General features: G+C 41.2%; 1 protein-coding gene across 1 annotated transcript in view; it reads right to left on the bottom strand.

Annotated features, from left to right (window-relative positions):
* Nucleotides 1-18,107, bottom strand: part of LOC140466824 (cAMP-dependent protein kinase type II-beta regulatory subunit-like) — a 114,955-nt gene that overhangs the window by 80,535 nt on the left and 16,313 nt on the right. The window contains exon 2 of the mRNA XM_072562511.1: nt 13,377-13,412. Coding sequence (XP_072418612.1) covers nt 13,377-13,412 — 36 coding nt within the window. The remainder of the gene's footprint in view (nt 1-13,376; nt 13,413-18,107) is intronic.

Below are 18,107 nucleotides of genomic sequence, written 5' to 3'. Positions count from 1 at the left end.
CCAAGGCAGACCGGATGAAGGTTGACTGAGCTCACCGGGTTGCAACGCGCAGATCCGGTCAGGGCCAGCACACCCACCAGGTTCTGATACGATTTCAATGCTACAGGGACAAGCACAGAGTCACGGAAACTTCTAGAAGGCTGGGGAGAGATCCACAGGCCCTGACCTATCAGGGAATAAGATAATGTTTGTCCAGGACTTTTCTGCGGCAGGTGATTCATAACCTCCTCAAACTATTTCCTCTTAAGAGAAGGTTAAAGGACCTCGGTATTCAATATGCGATGAGATACCCATCAGTGCTTTGTCTTACTTATGAGGAAACTGTGCGGTCATTTGATGTCTTTGAGCAAGCCAAAGACTTCTTGGACACTTTAAAATAATGTATATGTACTTACGGACATGGACAATAACGTCTGGAGTTTATTTTGGTCTTGCTTTTATTTCTTGTACTTCTACTCTTTTCTCAAAGAAGCTGTTGTTGGTGGATTTTTTTCACTGTCCAAGTTGGAGTGGTATTGATGTTTTGAGAGAGGTGGGCAGAATGCTCACTGCTTTTGTTACACAGTTAGGTTTACAATGTTCTTTGTTTGGTTTCTTCCATTGTTTGGGTTTAGGGTGCAGCACGAGCTGGGGGGGGGGGGGGGGGGCGGGTGGTGGAAGAGAAGAGAATGTAAGCACCCTCTGTGTACAGGGGGTAGAGCCCCCTATCATGTGCCTTTTGTGTTTTGTAGTTAGAGTCTATTTACAAAAAAAGCCTATGAATCTCCTTTTGAGTATGCTTAGTGTGTTGCAAGACAAATTCTTCCTCCCAGCAGGTCAAAGGTGAGTGTAAAAGATCATGGTTAGCAGCATTTTTAAATGGTGCACCTGGAATATCAGAGGGATTCATTCACCAGTTAAAAGAAAAAAAAGTGTTGTCAAGCCTGAGAAAGGAGAAGCTGGGTGTTGTCCTGTTGCCAAGGAACATGAAGGTGCAGCAGGGTGAGCCTGATTGGGTGTTTTTCTTGTCTTTTAGTACTAGGAGCACAGGAGTGGCAACACTTGACTGGAAGGGTCTCCTATTTAATTTAATTGGTGTGTTAAAGAAGAATATGGTTAGTTTGTTATTCTTAAGGCCCTTCTATACGGCAAGGAATATGGCATTTTGAATGGTCCTCCAGCCCACCCTCTGAAATTTCTGACTGATGCACTAAGTTGATGGCTTTGCCATTGCAGCATATTATTATAAAGGGGGGGGGGGGGATTTGAATTGCCTTATGGATCCTGTGCTGGATAGAATGCCCAAAGGCCCCCCGAAGCTTTCTTCACAATCTAAGCAATTGTGTGATCTGTGTGGAACTGGGGTTGGTAGACATTTACATCCCACAGGCAGAGATTTTACGTTCTTTTCCAATCCTCAAATGCCACACAATTATTTCTTAACTCCCACGGCTTTTTTAAGATTTGGAGGTATCCTATTTGATTGGGAATATTGCCATCTCTGATCATGCAGAGGTATATTTAACAGTTAAGATTAAGGGTGATGCAATGGGCTCACATACTGGTGAAGAGATCCCTTCATCCTCGAGGACAGCATGTTTGTAGAGTACTTGAGGAAATTTGAAGTTTTATGGATCCCATCTCAGGTACAGCTAGTAACCCAAGGCCTATGCCAGAGGGATAATGATCTCATACCTTGCCAGCCAGAAGTGACAGCAGCAGCATCTGCTTGAGGCACGGCTGAAGGCAACTGAGACAGTATATTACTGTAGACCATCTGTGACTAAGCTGCAGTGGATCACAGCTCTCTGATCCATCTTAAATTCCATGCTCACACATACAGAAAGGAAGGAACTTTCCTTTGTTTACTAGATGGGCAAGGGTCCTCTACAGTGATCCTCTGGCGATGGTTCTCACTAACGGTGTAAGATCTGATAATTTTAACATTAGTAGGGGCAGTTGGCAAGGCTGTCCCCTCTCACCTTTGTTCTTCACATTGGTGACTGAGCCGCTGCCAGAGGCCATTCGTGTGGACCCGAATATAGCTGCCCCAAAAGGTAGGGTCGAAGGTGAATAAGATCATATTATCCACATATGATGTTCTCACTTTTCTTTTGAGCCCGGCAGTTTTGGTGCCTTATTGGATACAATGTGTTAATTCATTCGGCTTTTTCTCGGGTTACAAGATCAATTTTTCAAAATCGGAGGCTATTCCTTTCAGGGGTCTTTGGGGAATACCGGACATTGAAGGTGAGTTCCCCTTTAATTGGGCACAGGGAGGCTTTCTTGATTCGGCCTTTTGTTACCCATAGTTTTGATCAGTTATTCAAGGCTAATTTTGTTCATTTGTTTGATAAGATTAAACAAGACCTTCAAAGATGGGGGAACCTTTCCAATATCACGGCTAGGTCGAGTTGCTCTTATTAAAATGAATGTTCTTCCTCACTTATTATACCCTCTGCGGATGTGGATGTTTCTGAGACAAATATTTTAGAAGTTAAATGGTTGGTTTAGTGCTTTTATTTGGCGCCATAAGTGGCCCCTTCTCAAGCTTCCAAATAGCGAATAACCAGGGGTAGGGAGGAGTGGATCTCTCTGACATCAAAAGATCTCAATTGAGCTGCCTTCTATCTTTTGAGAGCAATCGAGTACTCAGTGTCAATATGGTTGGATGTGGAGGCCTCCCAGGCAAAGTGTTCTCTTATTAACCTCTTATTTCTGGACAAAATGAGGGTAGTTGCAGAACATTAATAACTATTGGATTACAGCAATGTCAAAGCGTGGAGGGCAATGAGACAGATGGAGGATAATAGGTCTAAAACATCTTTCCATACTCCCATTGTTGGTATGCCAGGTTTCCGGCCAGGGGCAATGGATCCAGCGTTTAAATCCTGGACGGCAGGGGAGTCTCTTGTTTGGGTGAGCTGTTTGAAGATAAGACATGAGTCATTTGATCAAATGACATTAATAAGTATGGATTATCGAGTAGGGACTTCTACCATCTTTCTTCAGATCAGCGATTTTATCTGAAAAGAGACTATGCTTATGAGTGTTATAGATCTGGTATGGAAAAGAGGGTACTACAGGCTAAGAGCACTCTATCATTTGTTGGGGAGGTCCTCAGGTGACATCGGGCGATTACAGGAGTTCAGAGAGAATGTTAGTGGTGGAGATCACTCTGGAAACTTGTCGGGGGGGGGGGCGAATTTGTGAGATTGCAGGGAAGATTTTGATATGTAAAAGGATCTATGCTATGCAGTTATAGCTTAATCATAGGGCTCATCTGGCCCCAGACCATCTTGCAAAATTTAAGCAGGGTGCATCTTCAAATGTGCCCAGTGTGTAAAATAAATTCAGGTACCCTCACTGACTTTTTTGTGGTCCTGCCACAGTCTCGGTACGTACTGGAGCGCTGTGACAGGAGTAAGAGAGTGCATCTTGGGGACCGAAGTCAAGGTGGACGCAGTTTCTCTTCTCCTGGGTTCGCCGAATTTATCTCCTTTAGATGTACATGGGAAAAGCTTTTTAGCATCCTCACTTTTTGTGTGAGGAAGAACATTCTCATGTGCTGAGTGTCTGAGAACCCCTTGGGTCTGTTGGGGATGTATAAGTTAATTATGGAACACATTCCTCTGGGCTTTCTTACAATGATAGTGCACCAGAAAACAGAGAATTTTTATAAGACATGGCAGCCTTTTTGAATTATTTGGAAGCAGATCTGTCCGCCATTTTAATTAGGGCTTGTGTCTATCCACAGTGGTTTGGTTTAATAAGCCTAATGTCCTGAGAGGAAGAATTGCGAGTTTAATAATTGATGCTCTCGAAGGAGGAGAGCTGTGGTCTTGTTATGCTGGGTGGCATTATTTATTTACTTATTTATTGATTGATGCATAATGAGTATAGTTGCGAGTTTTTTTGTAGAGTAGTATAGTAGTTGGTTTATTGTTGTTGTTTTTGTTATATTTTCATATTTTTGTTATAATTTTGTAAATAAATTTTCCAAAGAAAATGTTTTTAAAAACTGGCACTTGTTAGACAGAATTGGATGAGCGCACCATTGCAATGATCACTGGTACAGGTCACAAAATGAAATAAATATTTGACCCAAGTCCCAATAAAGCATATGATTATCCACATTATTAGATTTAGAATGAAGATCAATCCACGGGTTTCTTTAAAGCATAGATTTATTAAAAGAAACCAAAGATATGACACTGGTTAACACAATTTGTAATATGAAAATATAATTTCTGGCCAATAGTCATTCTTGCAGGCAAACAAAAACAAAAAAGATATAGAATGTTCTGAAGTCTGCTGGTCTGGTGTTCTTACACATGTGGTCAAGTCAATAATTACACATGATTGGTGCTGAGGCCTTAACTGACCGCTTGTTCAGGAAACTGAATATTGAGAAGTTCTTTCAGTCACTCTTCCAGAAGAACAATCATCCCGATCTCACAGCAAAAGGTGCTCAGAAAACAAGAAAACTGAGCTGACAAGCTACATTTTCTTCAGCCAGCTTTTTTGCACCTAATCCCAAGTGACCAAATACTTTCAAAGCCCAAAGCGCTGTTCAACCAGCTCTTGGTGTCTTCAGCAAAACAAGCAATTAAAGCAATTAAAGCATTTCTTATGTCATGTGATATGCAATTTTTTTTTAAAGTTTCAATATCCAGACTTTTCAATGACTTTACTCTGAAACAGTCCAGATCCACACAGCAATTGAAACAGATCATTTTTTCACATTCCTTCAAAATATAAACACCTTAAAAGAAATAAAGTATGAATCAATCTCAAAACATTTGAATGTAGTAGCTAGGGACTGTTTCACAGGCGAGATATTAATTCAAAGTTCACTCTGCTTTTTTTTGTTTATCAATCCATTTAGTCAGATTTGTTGATTAACAGTTAAGTGGTTATTGGGGGCAATCAATATTTGTCCCAATGATGTGTGACACTTGTAATTGTAATGTCCTAACATGACATACAAAGGCTACATAAAAACTTTTTTTTAAAAAATTGTTTCGAATTCTTGCCATCAATTCTTCTTCAATGATTTCAAATGTTAAAAATCTAGAACGTCCTCAGTGCTCAGCAACCTGAGCAAATCAAGTTTCAACATGTATGGTTCCTTCATGAAACATATATCAAGCAATGAGCAGAGATGACTAAAGGCATTCCTACTTGGCTAAGTTGAGAAGTTTTATTGAAGATGGGGTGGATAGAAAATTATTAAAGATAGAGCATTCTCAAATCCATGTGCCAAGACAAGCTCAGCAACTGAAAAGCATGGTGGTTGCTAGGGTGGATGGAATGCAACAGATTACATATCAAGGAAGTATACCACTTGTTGCCAGAGGGAATACAAAGATTTAAGAAATGGGGAGGATCAAACCCTGAAGCAACATGTAGAAACTGAAATAGATTTCATCTTGGATGCACAGGGGAGGTGACCAGGGACTGTACAAGGGCAGAACAATACATGCATATCAGACTTCAAGTGTGGGCAATTATACAATGGACCATGTATCTTCATCACCACAGAACCATACTATGAACTGGACCTCTTCCCCTTGTTTCAAGGCCCTTCCAAAGAACAAACCCTTCCTTGGTTCTTCATGATCTCTCCACACCAGCCTTGGTCCAAGGACCATTAGGTGCAGTGAAGGTGAAACAATTAGCTTTGCATCTACCAAGCAAATGGTGAAAATCCACAAATCTACCAAGCTTACAATTTTCTGCCAAAATATCCCACCATGTCTAATGTTTTCCTGGACTGCAAAGAAGACTCGATTTAAGTTTCTCTATTGCTGATCTCTTCCTAAAATACCTTGCAGCAAGCTCTCGACTCTCACTATTTAAGGATCCAATGAGAAACAGCTGATGAATTGAGTCATCAATATCACAACCATGTGTTCAGCTGCCTCGAAAATTCCACTCACTTTCCCAAGTTTTCTTTCCATCCTTGATTCTCATGTCTCCATTCCCAAAATAGAATTGAGCAATCCTCCAATAACTAATCATTTTAACCAGATTAAATTCTGTTTAATTATGGTTAGCGATGGAAGAAATTATCCATTAAAGGATGAATACCATGCACATAGATCCCTCAAGGTTGCCACCCAGGTTGATAGGGTTGTTAAGGAGGCATATGATGTGCTAGCTTTTATTGGTAGAGAGAGTCTGAGTTTCAGAGCCATGAGGTCATGTTGCAGATGTACAAAAAATTCTCGTGCGGCCGCACTTGGGGTATCGCATACAATTCTAGTCACCGCATTATAGGAAGACCGTGGAGGTTTTGCAAATGGTTCAGAGAAGATTTACTAGGATGTTGCCTGGTATGGAGGGAAGGTCTTATGAGGCAAGGCTGTGGGATGGGAGGCTGTTTTCATTGGAGGGAGGGAAGGAAAGGAAAGGAAAGGAAAGGAAAGGAAGGTTGAATGTTGACTTAATTGAGACATACGATGAGAGAGTTAGAAAAGGGTGGACGGTGAGAGCCTTTTTCCTTTGATAGCAATGGCTAGCACGAGGGGACATAGCTTTAAAGTTGAGGGATGATATATATTAGACAGATGTCAGGAGGTAGTTTTTTTTAAACTCTGACTAGTAGGGGCGTGGAATGCCCTGCCTACAACAGTAGTAGACTCGCCAACTTTAAAGGGCATTTAAATGGTCATTGGATAAACATATGGCTGAAAATAGAATAGTGTAGGTTAAGTGGGCTTCAGATTGGTTTCACAGGTTGGTGCAACAAGGCCAAAGGGCCTGTACTTCACTGTAACGTTCTATGAAGAAAGCCATATGGCCTAAAGGATAAATTAAGGCTCTTGGGTCATGATTTTATTCGTATTTTATGATTCAGGCTAATGTTAACGAAGGCTGACATATCAGAAAGCTTTGAGGCAAAAGGAAAAATGTTTGAGTTTTGTGAAATTGTAAACAGGCCTATAGTATTGTGTATGCAATTTCATATATTACTTTGTAATTAGATTCTGTAGTTGCTTTGTCATTGAGATGTACCATTTGGGATGATGTAATTAATCACTAGGAAGCAACATGACATGCTCCAAGAGACAAATTTCTTATTGGTACCACATCACCTTGGCAAAGATCTATGGAGTTGGTAAATTAAAAGCGAATAAGCAGTCATGAAACAGATGATCATACAAAAGATTGATATGTAAAAGAATGAATCAGGAGTCTGTAAGGAAATGATCAGTAAGATGACCATTACGTTTAAAGAAGCCAATCAGAAATTGGGCACAGAAATGGGTAGACAATGCCCAGTGACTCACCATCCAGGTTCAATCCATGACAGCAAATAAGAAAAATATGGAATTCAGAACAGACTGATAACCATGAAGCCATTGCCAATTGTCAGAAAAATCCTTTGGGCTCACTAATGTCCTTCAGGTCAGGAATCATGGAATCTCTACAGTGCAAAAAAAAAACCATTCAGCCTTCTCAAGTTTGCATCAACCCTCGAAAAGCATCCTATGCAACCCATCCTATCCCCATAAACCTGATTTCGTATGGCCAATCCACCTAATCTGCAAGTTTGGATTGCAGGAGGAAACTGAAACAATGGGAAGAAATGCATGCATACCCAAGAACAACATGCAAACTCCAAACAAACAGTAATCCAAAGCTGGCAGCAAACCCAGGTCCCTGCAACACTAACTACTGTGCCACTATACCACCATCTGCCAAAGTCAGCCATCCTCACCTAATCTGGCCTACAGCAGTGTGGTTGACTTTCAACTGCCCTCTGAAATGACCTTGCATACCTCTCAGTGGTATCAATCACTATAACATCTCAGCAAAGAAATGAAACCAGATGGAATACCTGGCAAATACAATGGCAGAAACAGTCCTGTTGACCCTGTGAAGCCCTCCTCACTAACATCTGGGGACTACTACTGAAATTGAGAGAGCTATCTCGGAGATTAGCGAAGCAACAGCCTGATGTAGTCACACTTATGGAACCATATCTGACAGACAATGTCCCTGACAGAGTCAAAACGTGTGGTGCTAGAAATGCACAACATGTCAGGCAGCATCTCAGGAGCAAGCGAGTCAACGTTTCGGACGCAAGCCCTTCATCAGGAAGGGCTTATGCCCAAAATGGCAACTCGTCCACTCCTCAGATGCTGCCTGACCTGCAAAGTTCTTCCAGCCTTCTGCTCGTCTGTTGTGCTTTTCCAGCGCCACACTTTTCGACTGACTTTCCAGCATCTGCAGTTCTCACTTTCTCCTTGCTCAGCTGATGAATCTGTATGTGATAATAAGTTGCCTTGCCCATGTTGAATCTGAACCAACAGTCTGACATAATTTATGTACCAGATACCACCATCACTATCACTGATATGTCCTGTCCCACTGGTATGACAGACCCAGCAGAGGTGGCCCCATGAAGTCTCGTGTTCAGAATCAACATTGAGGTCTCCAATGGCAGCTCCCTCCTGATTGTATACCATTGTGCTTCTAAATCTGCTGGGTTTATCTTGCCAGTGGAACATGATATAGCCAGAGAAAGTGATGGTGGTGTCTGGTACATAAATGTCAGACTGTTGGTTCAGATTCAACATGGGCAAGGCAACTTATTATCACATACAGATTCATCAGCTGAGCAAGGACAGTACTCCATGTTGAACAACATGTGGAGAAAGTACAGAGTGTACAAAACAGAGTCTGGGTGGGGGATTTCTAAGTCCAAAGTGTAACTTGGCAGCAATACTACTGATCAGGTCCTAAATGACATAGCTCCTAGACGGAGTTTGTAGCAGGTGGTGAAGGAACCAATGGGAGAAAACGTATTTGAGCACATCCTTATGCCAGCTGCAGATGAAGCTGTCCATGACAGCATCAATAAGAGTGACCACTGCACAGTCCTTGTGGAGACAAAGTCCTGCATCATATCGTGTTGCACTAATCACTGCTAAATTAGGCAGATTTGAACAGACCTAGCAACTCCAGACTAAGCGTCCATGAGATGCTGCAGGCCATTAACAACAGCAGAATTGCACCCCAGCACACAGTCTGCAACCTCATAGCCCAGCATATTCCCCATTCAAACATCACTATCAAGCCAGGGAAATCAACCCTAGTTCAAAGGAGTGTGCAAGAGAACATGCCAACAGCAAGCTGAAGTACCAAGTGGATGATCCATCCTCAGCCTCCTCCAACATTAAATATTCATCTTCAGCCAATCCAATTCACTCCACATGAAGTCATGAAACATTGGAGCCACTGGATACTACAAAGGCTATAGGCCCTAACAACATTCTGGCAATAATACTGTACATTTGTGCTCCAGATCCTGCTCCCCGAGCCAAGCTGTTCCAGTATAGTTACAAGACTGGCATTTAACCAACATGAAAAATTGGCCAGGTATATCCAGTAGTGAAAAAGCAGGAAAAATCCAACCCAGCCAATTACTGCTCTATCATTACTTATACTTTCAGTCATCAGTAAATAAAGTCACAGACAGTATCATTATCAGTGCTATGAAGTAGCACCTGTTCAGTGATGCCTAGTTTGGGTTCCATCAGAGCCACTCAGCTCCTGTCCTCATTATAGCCTTGGTTCAAACAGAGAAAAGAACTGAAATCCAGAGGGGAGGTGACAGTGACAGCCCTTGACATTAAAGCCACATTTGACCAAGTGATTCCTGTTTTGCTAGGACTCCTTGATGCCACAAATGGTATCAGGGGACAAACTCTCCACTCATTGGAATCATAGCTGGTATAAAAGAAAATGATTGATTATCGGACGTTAGTCATCTCAACTCCAGGGCATCTCTCCAGGGGCTCCTCAAGGTAGTGTCCCGGAACCAACCATCTTCAGCTGCTTATATGACCCTCCCTCCATCATAAGGTAATAAGTCTGTTTGTTCACCAATGACTGTATAATATTCAGCACCATTCATGACTCCTCAGATACTGCAGCAATCTATATTCACATGTGACAAGATCGGGACAATATCCAGGCTTGAGCTGACAAGTGAATTAATATTCATGCCACACCAAGACCATCTTTAATAAGAGACAATCAAACTACCACCCCTTGATATTCAGTGGTGTTACCATCACCAAATGCTTCACTATCATCATCCTGGGGGTTACCAATGACCAAAAATTCAATTGGACTCACCACACACTGTCTTCAAGAACAGGTTAGAGGATAGAAATTCTGCAGAGAGTAACTCCCGTTCTGACTCCCAAAAGCCTATACATCAACCTAGAAATGCACAAGTCAGGTGTGTGAAGGAATACTCCCCACTTACCTAGATGGGTGCAGCTTCAGTCCCACTCAAGAAATTTGATACCATCCAGGATAAAGCAGCTCACCTGACTGACATCACATCCACAAGCATACACTCCCTCCACCACCTATGCTCAGTAACAGCAGTGTGTACCATCTACAAGGTGCGCTGCAGCAATTTACCAAAGATCCTTAAACAGCACTTGCCAAACCCACAGCCACTCCATCTAAAAAGGACACGTTTCCATGTACCTACAGCCATCATCTGCAAATTCCCCTCCAAGCCACTCCCCATCCTGACTTGGAAATTTATTGCTGTTCTTTCACTGTCACTGTATCTAATTCCTGGAATTTGCTCCTTAAGTGCATTGTGGGTCAATCTACAACATGTGAACTGCAACGGTTCAAGAAGGCATCGCCTTCAAACTTAATAAATGCTGGCTAGCCAGCGACACCCATGCTGCAAGAGTGATTAAAAACAAGTAGTTCAAATAAAACTTTAGAGCCTCAACAACTCCTGGTCAAACAAAGATTACTTTTCAACAGTTGTCACAGCCAGAGGGTTAAAAAAAATTCTGAAGAAAGCTGCACTGTCTTCTACATTTTCAGGTTTGAATTCCATCTCCTTTAAAAAGGGATAGCTTTCCTGGATTCAAATTGGCCAGGATAACCTGATCATATTTTTAGAAGTTTCTGAAACCCCCCGTAATCCATAGACATTGCAGCTAAAACTAGCACAAAAAGGTCTTGGATCTGAACTCTCTGCCTCCAGCCAGCTCTGGTCAAAGGAAAACATTACAACCGCTACACTAAAGGAACCCTAATGCGTTTCATTAAGTTGTCACCTTGCAATGGAAAATCTGATGTGGGAGGTAAAACTACACTGTTAGCTTAAAGACTTGCTAATCATCCCACCAAGATGGGTTAATCCGACCTTGTTGAATTACACAAACATACAATTTTAAAACTCCAAAGTGAATCGCTGTTTGACCTCCAGAAGGAAAGCAGGACACCAGGGTGAGTTAGCAACCTGCCTCACAAACTCTTCATTTGTCACCAAACTGCTGGCTGGAAAAGAAGACTTTGCCTTTAAAAAGGAGGAAATCCATTGGGCCTATGTCACCAAAGACACCTTTATTGGACACAGTCAGCAAGCTTTTACTGACATGAACTAATTCTTTTAATACTTCACCATTTACCATAATTTTCAGTTTCTAAATTGTCACTCCAGTGCTGGGTGAAAGTGATTTAAAAATTCCAATGTCAGCTGACTGGGTTCCTGAAAACACAATGCATTTCAATCAAAGTGTCACCACAAAATTTCTCAGGACACACCACAACAGGTTTCCGGGGTGTCGGGGGAAGAAATGCAAACAAGTGCACTTTTTTTTAAGAAATGGAAGGCTGGAAATGTCCTGCTTATTAGTTCCAGCAGAGGCACTCCTCCTCTGTCCATTTCAGAAAGTTGCCAAACTGAGAGCTTCATTGGTTCAATTAGAAAAAGGGGAAAAAAAAATGTCATATTTTAGGAAGGGTATACAAAATTTGAAAGTATTTCTCGTAGCAAGCTGAATTGGCCGAGATCCCCAGATGACGAAAGACAACACAGGATGTGGTTCTAGGAACAGTGATAATCCAAAGCTTGTCCTCTTCGCTTTTTGCCAACTCCCTTGACTTCTTCCAAACTGCAAAAGTCACTGTAGTCCTATTGGACCATAGGGCTGCTTGCTCCTTGGAGTCAGAAAAGGTTGAGAAGGAGAGTCCTTCATGGTAACCTCAGCCAGTGTGGGAATTTAACCCCCACTGTTGGCATCACTCTGCATCATAAACCAGCTGGCCAGACAACTGAGCTAACAAACTGTTAAGGATATCTTCAAGGCATTTCTAGGATCTTATGAATAGTCATTGCTGACTCATTATGGCATGCCGAGTGTTACAGTGAACAAAACACCCTGAAAGGAGATAATTCCTTCAAATACACCAACTGCCAACTTGTTTAGCATTTAAGATATAACTAATCACCCTGAACTTCACTGTCCCACTTCCTATTTGAAGACTGACTTAGCTTTCGCATTTCACAATGCAGTCACAAAAAATAGAACACGAGAACAATAGATACATGTTATACAACCTGCACTTTCAGCAGAAGCGAAACAGTCAGCTAAATTGTATTGATATATTCAACCCCAAAGCATCTTGGGAATAATCAAATTTAACCCTTTCATTATTTGTAGATTATGCATTTGTTCCACACCTGTTAGAAAGTAAAAAGAAACTAAAATACCAAGATTAAAATCAACCCTAATCCTATGCATACAAATATCTTACACTTTTTAGATTAGATTACTTACAGTGTGGAAACAGGCCCTTCGGCCCAACAAGTCCACACCGCCCCGCCGAAGCGCAACCCACCCATACCCCTACATCTACCCCTTACCTAACACTATGGGCAATTTAGCATGGCCAATTCACCTGAACTGCACATCTTTGGACTGTGGGAGGAAACCGGAGCACCCGGAGGAAACCCACGCAGACACAGGGAGAACGTGCAAACTCCACACAGTCAGTCGCCTGAGGCGGGAATTGAACCCGGGTCTCTGGTGCTGTGAGGCAGCAGTGCTAACCATTGTGCCACCGTGCCGCCCACTTCTGACTACATAACCAGCACACAAACTTTTTAAATGGTCAAACCTATTTATAGAATAGCTTTCTGCTAAGGGTAAGGCTGCAAGTGATAATTGATAAAGCTACATATGTACAAGTCATTCACATAAAAATCAAGAGTTAAAAGTCATTTCCTTAGCAATACATTTTCCCACAGAAATTAACTACCAAAATGTTGCCCATACAGTATTTCATGAATTTTGAATTGTTCTCAGCTGTTAAATGCTAGCATAGTTTAGTTTGCAGCAGAATGGAGGATATGCTGATACTATGTAAAATGCTGTTGTACTATGTAATTGTAAAATAAAGTAATTGCCCACTGATTCATTGAAATGCAGAATTGTCTTTAAGCATACCACACTGCAATTAGACAGTGCCAAAGTTAATTAAATTCTACAATATAAACGTCATCTTTCCCCCCATTATTCCTATCACTTTAGAAGAATCAGAAGTACAAATTGTATTCCTACCAGATACTCGTCGGGTAAATCGGTTTATCACTGGAGCTGGAAGACAAAAAAAAGGAACAATACAGTGTTTTAGCAAATACTTGCAGAAATTTCATTGACACCAATGTTTTTCCTCTGCGTTTTGAATTAAAAGCCTTAGAAAAGCCCCGTTATACTAAAGATGTTGCTAAGATTTACATCTATTTTATAGAGTTTCTATTGCAAGTTTAAACACTCAAGAAAATACATTACGGCGCACTATAATCAATATCAGTAGTTAAACTAATGACCTGTTTTCCACATTTCAATAAAGGAATCCTTGAATGTTTCTGTTGAAGTTACCCCAAGTCACTGTGATACAAAATCAGCAACAGTTCCTGTCAACTGTGAAACCAGGCAGTGTCATTACTCTAAGATGAAGATGATGCAACTTGTTAACAGAAGCACAAGGTCCATTCTCTTGAAAAGGGTGGTAATGAAATACAAATCAACAAAACAACATCTTCATGAAATAATAGGACCATGAATCAATCACTCTGTCCTTCATACTTGTACTAGTTAGAAATTGCTACCGCTTTGATCTTATTGTTATGAATCGTTTTCACATTTTTCATTTCTGGGACATTTAGCCAATTCCCTTCTGAGTACTGTGAACATCTGCCTCAATAGCTTTGAAATAAGGTTATTAGAAAGTGGAATCCCTTATGTCATAAACAAACAGAAATCATGCAACTTTCTCCTCATTCAAGAGGACTGTCCTGGAGTTTCCCACTGGTTATCAACCAGTAGAAACAAATTTTCTTCCACGTTGAAAAATAATTCATCATTTTCTTTAAAGTGACATGAATCTTCACGATGGACTTCACATCGGATTCCAGTGAGCTTAAACTTCAAGCATTCTTTTCTACCATAGCCTGTCATTCCAGTAAATCCTCATAGCACCCTTTACAACAGTGAGGTGCCCCATTAAGTGAGACAATACATCAACTGAAGCCTTCCAAAAGACCTGCAAATACTTTCCTTTTGTATTCAATGCTGTACATATAAAACTCATTGCTTATCCAAATTTTGCAGTTGTACACTTCCTTGCATGAATTGCCCAATGTGAAAAGCGCCAGTACATTTGTCTGCATTAAAATTGCATTTAACACAAACGTACACAGGCATGCATATCTCGTGTAAACTCAACTTTTCTTCCCAGTCAGATATGCCCTTAAATTTATCAAACTTAGCTGCATTTATTCTATTTGTCATTCCAAGATGAAAATTTTGGTCTGAAAATGAATCAGTGTATAGATAATCAATTGGCATTATGAGAGTAGTAAAGTACTCATTTGCCTAGAGTGTTATTTTTGAGATCAGTTAGACATTTCCCAACAACTTATTTCAATATTAAAATTTTAAAACTGCAACACTGGAACAGTGGGCCAAAGCAAGCACCAAAATCAATATCTAACCAGGTAAATACAAAATATGCTGCAAAGTTGACCTCAATTCCTAACAACTAAGATACATTAGCCAAGATTATTGAAGATTAATTAAGTAAGCAAAAGCACATGGATTTCAGCATGGCTTTCCACCAAGTCTCACATGGTAAGTCAGTCAGTCAGTCAAACATACAACGTTAATCAAGTGTTGAATTTGGAACAGGTTTAATGCACACTACAGAATGATGATTTCCTAGTCTGATCATTTCTCCCTATCTAACTCACACACCCGTGGAAGGCTATAAAAGGTGCTCAACTCAATTCTGCAGCATGCCCAGTCTCTCAGATTGCCCTGGGAAAGGACAAGGTCATAGGCATTTACACACGGAGGAAGGGAAGGGAAGGGAAGGGAAGGGGAAAAACTTTTGCTTCGCAAAGTAAATTCATAAAATGCTGTCGAGTCCACACCAACACTCTGAACAGCATCCCACTAGACCGATCCTTACTCTCTTCCAGAATGCTGCATTTCACAAGCCTGCACGTCTTGGGACTGTAGGAGGAAACTACAGCACCTCACAGACACAGGGAGAATGTGCAAACTCCACACAGGCGGCTGACTGAGGCTGGAACTGAACCCTAGTCCCTGGCACTTTGAGCACTGACCCAGTGAGCTGCCCTCAGAATGAGGATTAATGCCTGTACCAAACATTAAATCATTCTTGAAATTTAAAAACAGGACAATTGAAAATGACACTGCATTTTAAAAATTGCAACGCTGCAGATCGGACTATAAATTTTACAAGTAGCTTTTCATAAATCTGTATTTTTCCAGTGTGGTGAACATCATTGGAGGTTTACTGACATCTGACTATGGAAACAGCAGAGAAACTTTCACAGTAATGGGAAATCCAGCCAAAAAATGTCATGCCCAATTGCCTCAGAATTCTAAGAAACTTGACGCAGAAATCTTTTTTTCAAAAACTAGTATAAAAATAGACATGTTTTTTCCTCAAATTACATGTCAGTATGAAGAGAATAGAAAGATCACTATCTCAGTAGGAAAGTCAAGATATAAAACTGTAAGCCATCAAAATCTGTTGCATATGTATTGTGCCTCACTCAGTACTGACAGATGTTTTCTTTCTGAAATCCCTTTCTCTTGGTGTTGCAATAAAGCCTCTCAAACAAAGAAGTGCCAACTCATTGGTTGGCTGTGCTTCAAATCATACATCAAAACAATTCTCTCTCGTTATATTAAGAAACATATGGTTAAGAAGCATCTAGTCAAATATCCATACTTTAGGAAGTAATTATTCAAATAATGAAGTTAACAAGACTGAATCATATACAGACAATTGTTCAATGTAGCTTTTTCATGCTGTGCTGCACTCAGCCCCAAATGCACCAAGCCCATTTGACACGAAACCTGATAACAGCACTAAATTTAATTAAGCAACCTACAATAAAGATTCCATCAGCAGCGTCATCCTGCTCAGCTGATTCCCAGCTTGGGTTCTGCGAGAGCCGCTCAGCTCCTGACCTCATTGCAGTCCTGGTTCAAACATGGACAAAAAGAACTGAATTTCAGAGGCGAGGTATGAGTGACAGCCTTTCGCATCAAGGCTGCTTTTGACTGAGTGTGGCATCAAGGAGCCAGAAGAAGACTGCAATCAGTGGGTATCAGAGGGAAAATACTCTTCTGGTCGGAGTCATACCTGGCATGTAGGAAGCGGTTTACGGTTGTGGAATATCAGTCATTGCAGGTCCAGGACATCTCTGTTGTAGTTCCTCAGGGCAGTCTTCTTGACCCAACCATCTTCAGTTGCTTCATCAATGACTTTCCCCCCCAATCACAAGGTCAGAAGTGGGGATGTTCGCCAATGATTCCACAACATGAATTGTGCTTAATGACTCCTCAGTTACTGAAGCACTCCACCTTCAAATGCAACAAGATCTGGATGATGTCCAGGTTTGGGCTGACAAATGGCAAATAACATTGATGCCACACAAATGCCAGGCTATGACCATCAGCAATAAGAGACAGACATCTAATCTGCACCCCTTGACACTCAATAGCATTATCATCACTGAACCCCCTATCACCTTCCTGTGGGTTCCCATTGATTAGAAACTCAACTGATTTACTATTAAAAGACAGGGGCTACAAGAGCAGGTCAGAGGTTAGGAATACAGAGATGAGTAATTTACCTCCTGAATTCCCAAAGCCTATCCACCATCAATAAGGCACAAGTCAGACATGTGATAGAATACTCCCCACTTGCCTGGATTGGTGCAGCTCCAACAAGGAACTTGACAACGTTGAGGACAAAGCAGCCAACTTAGTTGCGACCACACCCACAAGCATCCACTCCTCCACCACTGATGCTCAGTAGCAGCAGTGTGTACTATCTACAAGGCACACTGCAGAATTTCACCCAAGATCCTTAGCTAACCACTTCCATCTAGAAAAACAAGGGCAGCAGTTACACGGAAACAACAGCACCTGCAATTTCCCACTGGAGTTCGAAATACACCACCATTCCTCCATTGTCACTGGGTCAAAATCCTGGAATACCCTCAAAAAGACATTGTGGGTCAAACTACTATACATGGACAGTAGTGGTTCGAGAAGTCCACTTGCCACCACCTTCTCAAGGGCAACTGGGGATGGACAATTACTGTTCGTCAGCCAGTGACACCAACATGCTAGGTGTTTGGATAATTAATTTTCAATTTAGTATAACTTTTAGAACTAAAAGAACTGTGTGTGCTGGATCACAAAGAATGAACAAAAAAAATGCCAGAATTAAAATCAAGAATGACATGACAAAATTTTCCCAGACAGATCTACAAAACTGTCCCGAAAAAGCTATAAGATTAGTGCTGGCTATGGAAATCTGCAGATCTGATTGAATTTGTTCAATCAGCAAAACCACCCTTTGTCTACTACCTTCTAAAGTCCCCACCCAAGCACAATGGCAGCAGTGTGTATCACCTACAAATTATACTACAATAATTCTCTAAGGCTGCTCCAACAGCACCTTCCAACATGCCACTCCTACCACATGTGACAAAGCTGCTCCTTTAAACAAGGTTAGACTGTCCTCCACGCACACCCCCCCCCCCCCCCCGAGGTCATAAATGACACAAGCTCTGAAAAGTCCAGAGGTTTAAGGGTTTTAGGGCCAATTTCATAATAGCTTACAGATACTGCCTCAGGCAGAAGGTTTTTAAGTTTTAAAAAAAACTTGTATAATGAAAGGGAGTGGCCACAACTCCCAGTTCAGCTTTTCTGATTTTTTTTTAAAAAAGGTGTGTGTATGTG

The sequence above is a fragment of the Chiloscyllium punctatum genome, chromosome 44, assembly GCF_047496795.1.
Source record: "Chiloscyllium punctatum isolate Juve2018m chromosome 44, sChiPun1.3, whole genome shotgun sequence".
NCBI classification, from domain to species: Eukaryota; Metazoa; Chordata; class Chondrichthyes; order Orectolobiformes; family Hemiscylliidae; genus Chiloscyllium; species Chiloscyllium punctatum.
This window is presented reverse-complemented; position numbering and strand designations above follow the sequence as displayed.